We start from the raw sequence: 5,965 nt of genomic DNA on the forward strand, positions 1-5,965 counted from the left end.
CATCTCTAGTTTTTCGTCTACTTCTTTCATCTCCGCAATAATATACATATTCTTTCTAATAAGAGAAAGTATAGATCTTGAATAAGTTGGCTACGATTAGTCACTTCGGAAGCCGTTAACCAACGCACCGGCTTTTGACTGTCCTTCTAAGGTAAGGAGGCTCAACAAAGGTCTAAGCTACTAGAATGAACGGCACATTTCGGCTTGCTTTAGTCGCTTGCCTAAGAGTGGTGAAAGTGTTATGCCTAGATCGACTAAAAGGGCTTACCAGCTACCTTCCCCTTGTAAAGTCTTGAGCTTGAGATTGAATTCTTCCTAACATACGGCTGTCTTTCATAAGAACAGGAAAGTCTTTACAGGAAGTGATCGAATCAGTACGCCTTGCCATAATGAATGTCTGTTGGAGATAGAGGTATGGCGAAGAGCTTTATAACTTTTCTTATTGGATTGAGAGTGCCCGTTATCTGCCATAGCCGCATGAAGAATTCTGAGAGGAGGTCTTTTCCAATACCAAGCCCTAAAGAGAAGGGATTGATAGATCGCTTCTCACCAGTAGCTAGCCTGTCTACTGTCCCATAGAAGGGGAATCAAGCCCGATTCTATCTTGCTTTCACCTCCGCTGTGAAGGCTCTTATCTCAGAAGGCATACAAAAAGCTCTTCCACGCCTAGCATCGTACTTTCCACTACTCGTGTAAGTCCTCCTTCAGAACAGGTAGGTGAGTCACTCTCCGCTAACCTGGTAGGTGGGACTTGCTCTACTTTGACTTCTTTATTTCATAACACTAGCCAACCAGCGTACCTGGAAGGAGCTGACACTCGTCGAGAGGATAAAGGGTTTTTGATCTTGTCAGATGCTTACAGGATATAGAATCACGTTTCCGGATGAGTTAAGTTCTTGTTCATTTCTCTTTCTAAAAGGGAGTCTCAATGAGACCTAAGAAAGGTAATGAGTCTGAATGCCTTCAGTATATTGTTGCTGGCAACCTTTCACTTAGAAGCAATAATAGGAAGTCCTAGGCAGTCTTATCTTATCTTATGGGCAATGCCCCCTTTGCCGTAAAGAGTAGCCATATCCAGTGCGATCTCCTCATACTCAGGCGTCGCCTCTAATCCCATTTCAAAACTCTACAACCGCTCCGGTCACACTGCACCTTAGAGCTTTAACGGGCCTTTAGGCTAAGGATAGATTGCCTGATAGACGAATTCGTCGACCTCCAATGCTCTAATAAGCTATCTTTCTCCCTGGGCTTCTCCGCTAACAACCAGTCCTGCAACCCGACCGGTTGGACAAGAAGAGCTTCCCTTCCTAGTCCTTGATCCTAGTTACTAGCCTTCAAGGCCGACTGCAATTCAAGGTGGTACGAGCTAGTGCGAACTAACTACTTGAATCCACACCTCAATTGTATTCCTTTCCTGACCTTCAATCAAAGGATTCCACCTGGCACCGACAAATCCCATTCTAGCGGGGAAGAACCACCATCCGGAGAAGCTGCATCTTCAATGGGTAGATCCCCTCCAAGCTTGACTCATAGGATGGGGAAAACCAAGCAACGACCAGCTCATTCACCTGAATTTGGTTGGGGCACAGCGGGTATTGAACATCTAAGTGCGAGCCTACCTCCGCTAGTGATCCCTCTTTCCCTGGAACCAATGGTTACGAATCTGCATCGAACTAACGAAAGAACCCCTGACGGAACTGAATTAGACTAAAGTGCGGAACAACCATGCGGAACCATTTCATCTCATTCCTCTTCACCATAAATAGCTCCATCCAAGCCTACGGCAGCTTATTTCCGATCTCTCCCAACCCCGAAGTCAGACCAGTCTGAGCCGAACCGAGACAATGAACGGCGAATCTCAACCTTTTTTGTTTCATCCTCTCTGGGCATCTAGACGGAGAAAGAAGGGACGAGTGTATCCGGGCCATGATCCGATCCATATTTTATCTGTATATTCCGGCAGAGCATATCGATATCGGGATCCCTCCAAGCCGGCTCTGGGACAGCATCAAAAGTCCTTCGTTCCTCCTTGCAATGAGCAGGGACCAGGGAAGATGTATGAGGCTGGTAAGGTAAGTACATCGATTCATCTCTAGCAGCCAGACTTAGGTCATTAAACCCTTATTCCGGTGTCCTTGGATGAGAATCTTTCTATACTATACGCATGCCTTCTGGCACAACACACACCCACTCAGAAGAGCACACCACCCTAATCCCTAAAGAAGAGAGGGAAAGAGCGGAAAAGCTGGTTTGACGTCAACAGTTCTTCCTTGTTCCGACAAAGAGTGTGTTTCCTTATTCTTTTTTAGCTTTGAGCTTGGTTCAGATTGGACACGTCCTCACTCGTTCTTTTTTTTTCAAGATCTTTGAGCCTCATAAGGATTCTTCTAACTGGTCTGTCCCAGTGCTAATAGACCCACTCCAATCTCGGGAACCTTTCCTGAGCTACTAAAATCTTGGAAATCGACTAGCCTTACTTCTTTCGGGGCTCCATCCCTCTTGACTATATAGGTAGGGGCTTAGCTGCTCCTAGTCAGATAAAAGTTCTCTACTGGGCTCTCGGCTACCCTGAACTACTAAAAACCCAGCCTTTGATGTGCTTGCCCAGCCTCTTCCACTAGAAAGAGCTTCTTCTCTTAAGGCTTCTTGCCAGTAGTGAGAAAAACCTTGCTTATCTATCTTTAGAAAGAGGATAGAGACAAAGATAACTAGATCAATGTCTTCCGTCTTCGTCTGCTAGAACCTTCAAGGAAGATGCAAAAGGCAGTACAGATGATAAGAGCATCTTTGCGTCTTCTCGTCTGGATCTATATAGGGGATCGAATGCATTTGAACTCCTTCTATCTAGCGCTCTCAAGCTGAGGTAACTCGAAGCTTTGAATGGCTCCTGCCTAGCTTCCTTCCAGTGATTAGAGTCTTCTGTTTGCTGTTTTTCATCTTGCTATGAGTGCCTTTACCCTTCTCTAAGAAGCCATAGGACTGTGCTATGAGGGAGGAACCCTTAGGTTTGCGGGGCATTGGATTCAATCCAGCCACAGGTTCTCCCTTTCAAGTAGCATAGACAATTTGTCATTGAAAAGAGTAGAATCTTACGCCAAATGTCGTAGATAAATATACTCAGCCGGGAGAATAACTAGCGCCTGTCTCTAGTGATTATACTAGAGGGATCCTTTTTTCTTATTCTGACTAGGGTAAAGGCACTATCGGACATGGGATTTTTTATATAGAAAATACTCCTCGTGTAAATGGAAGTATGTCACATGGGTGTGGCCTGAAATTCATCCATGAACCACTGCTTCTCCATAGAAAATCCACGAATTTGGCCGAGTTGGCTCTAATTCAATGCCTGTCTCCATCGAGAGTTCCCGGATATGCTGGGAATCCTCTCAAGGATGGAGGTGGTCGTCTAAGAACTGCTGGGTCCAGGGTAATGGCGCCTTCCACACTTAGGTTGATGCTGGCGGAGTGTGTTGGTTTTTTTCTTCTAGTATTTTTTGATGCAGTCAGAACGTCTCATCATATGATATTCAAGGCTAATTGAGTTCTTGCAGCTAGGGCAGCATCCAATGTCTGGCTCGGTCTTCATCGAATGTCAGACTGGTTCAAAGCTGTTCAATGATGGCTGAATCAATGCCATCAGGCTTTCTAGAATGTAAGGGTTCGAAAAGTCAGTTCAAGGGCTCAAATCCTGATATTCTATGCTTGAGGAATGTCTTTGCGGATGATATGCTAGCAGAAAACAAATTGATATGTCAGTATAAAACCTAAGTAAAGAAGATCATTGAAATCCTATTGTTATTGCTTTCACTACAAAAATGAAAAGGATAGAAGCTGGAGACTGGCCTATATTCCTACTAATGTGATCCCCATTACTGAAAATATGTTATACACTACGATATATTGCTCTGATGTTTTTACAACTATCTTTTTTGAAGCAGATAGTTCACAGTGCTCATTCTATCGATACTGGGAAAGAAAAAAAAAGAATGTTTACACTCAATTTTCATTACGAAGATGTATCACGTCAGGATCCGTTGCTCAAACCGAATCACGCCAACGTTATGGAAGTTCCTGGATCGTGTAAAATAAGAGTAGTACCAAAGGCAGCACCCTCTGATTTCATAATAAAAAATGGAAAATTGGCTATGGAGATTCCGTGCGGTCAGAAATTAATACAGACACAAAGGGCTTCGACAGGAAAGGAGTTTCGATCCAATCCATTCTTGGGAAAAAATCAAGACAAAAAAGGATATGTCAGTGACCTAGCACGGCAAAGCACTCTCCGAGGGCATGGAATGTCTCATTTTTTGGTAAGAATCTCCGCAGTAATGTCTCTGTTAGATTTTCCGGTCGAAATACGGGAAAAGTCCATTCAATTCTTGATGGAAATGGAGTTTTGCGAATTCTCCCCGGAACTGGAAGATCATTTCGAGATCTTCGAACATATTCGAGGGTTCAATGTCACTATTGTAACTTCGGCCAACACACAAGATGAGACTTTACCACCGTGGAGCGGCTTTTTTCAAAAAGATGAGGGGGAAAGTCAGTAAGATGTCGGAGAAGCAAAATATACGAGATCACAAACGTAGATTGCTCGCGGCTAAGTATGAATTGAGACGAAAGCTTTATAAATTTGTAAAGATACCGATCGATCTAGTGATATGCGGGACAAACATCGTTAGAAGTTGTCCAAGTTGCCAAGAAAGAGTTCCTTTGCACTAGTAAGAAACCGATGTATTTCCACGGGTCGCCCTCGTTCCGTATATCAGTTCTTTTCTTTCGAATTTATCGTCTCGTTTTTCGTGGATTAGCATCTCGAGGTCCTTTGATGGGCATAAAGAAATCGTCTTGGTAGCATCAAACCAATAGAACAAGGGTTAGCTCTGCAGCTGGTCTACAAGCAAGGTAAGTAGGTCCATGCGACCGGCCCCGGATGTACCCTTTAGCCGCGAGGGGAACCGGGTAAACAAAGTCGCGATCAGAATGAATGGTAGTTCGCTGGGCCTGTCTTTTGCTCCCAGAGGTGCTGGTTCGAATCCAGTTCGCGACAAGTACTCATACTAAAGTGTGCTCCGATAGGTATTTCCACTGTTCGATACCTTTTCGTGATGACTGTTCCCTGCTCCATTATCAGCCAACGGCTCTAACCGCTTCTATTGGCTCAGTTGGATGGAGTACATCTTTGTGCGAGACAGTGTAGGAGTTGAGATCCAGTGCGCTTAAACTCTTCTAAGAAGGAATGATTACCTGGTAAAAGCTTGAAGCTATACCCTTTTCATTCAAGTTGAGCTTCGATCCTAGAGAAGAAAGAGAGAGGGTTTACCAGCAGTGTACACCTTCACCCTCTGCTAGTTGACTTATGAGCCCTCCCCTCTAGGCTGACAGCTTGCAAGTTAGTATGACATCCAGTAGGAAGTCTATCTTTTCGGGATGCAGGGGCAATGAAACGAGATGGGATGTTATATAGAATATAGGTAGCTTATGTGCATGTTAGTGAAATACCTGGTTGTCGAGTCATTCAGCTAATGTATGATTCCTAGTTCGATCAAAAAAGCCTTAGAAAAAAGGACAGGGAGCTCTAGCCTATTTCAATTTCCGGATCTAGCTCAAAAAAAATTACAGCGCTGGGAGAAGAACTGCGGATGTGTACGGGCGTAGGTAGGCCAGTCAATAGACTCTCTTTCTCTCAGCAGAAGCACTGGACAACTTGACTCAATCACATACTAGGGACCCCTCTTTCTAAGTTTGGTAGTCTCTCATCTATAGAGCTGGGTAGAAGGAATGTACCGAACGAAGTTGCTAAAGGCTGGCATCCATCCTTCCATTTGATCAAAGGCATCAGAGCATAAGTAATTCACTCGAAAGGAGAAGAGCGTCAAGCAGCCCCAACTCTAGCTCCGTAGAGCAGGAGAATGCTCAGGTCCGTCTACGTGTGATTCCTCATTTTCTTCCTAAAACGTGAGGT

General features: G+C 44.4%; 1 protein-coding gene across 1 annotated transcript, besides 1 other annotated feature; it reads left to right on the plus strand.

Moving 5' to 3' along the window:
- Positions 1–3,986: 3,986 nt before the first annotated feature.
- rpl5 (ribosomal protein L5) lies at positions 3,987–4,550 on the plus strand. Its single transcript has one exon. The coding sequence runs from the start codon at positions 3,987–3,989 to the stop codon at positions 4,548–4,550; it is 564 nt and encodes a 187-aa protein (YP_009642423.1).
- A 431-nt stretch (positions 4,551–4,981) lies between these two features.
- Positions 4,982–5,045: a dispersed repeat (second copy of repeat X-14).
- Positions 5,046–5,965: the final 920 nt, after the last annotated feature.

The sequence above is a fragment of the mitochondrial genome of Lactuca saligna (genome assembly GCF_052625555.1).
Source record: "Lactuca saligna strain CGN5271 mitochondrion, complete genome".
Taxonomy (NCBI): domain Eukaryota; kingdom Viridiplantae; phylum Streptophyta; class Magnoliopsida; order Asterales; family Asteraceae; genus Lactuca; species Lactuca saligna.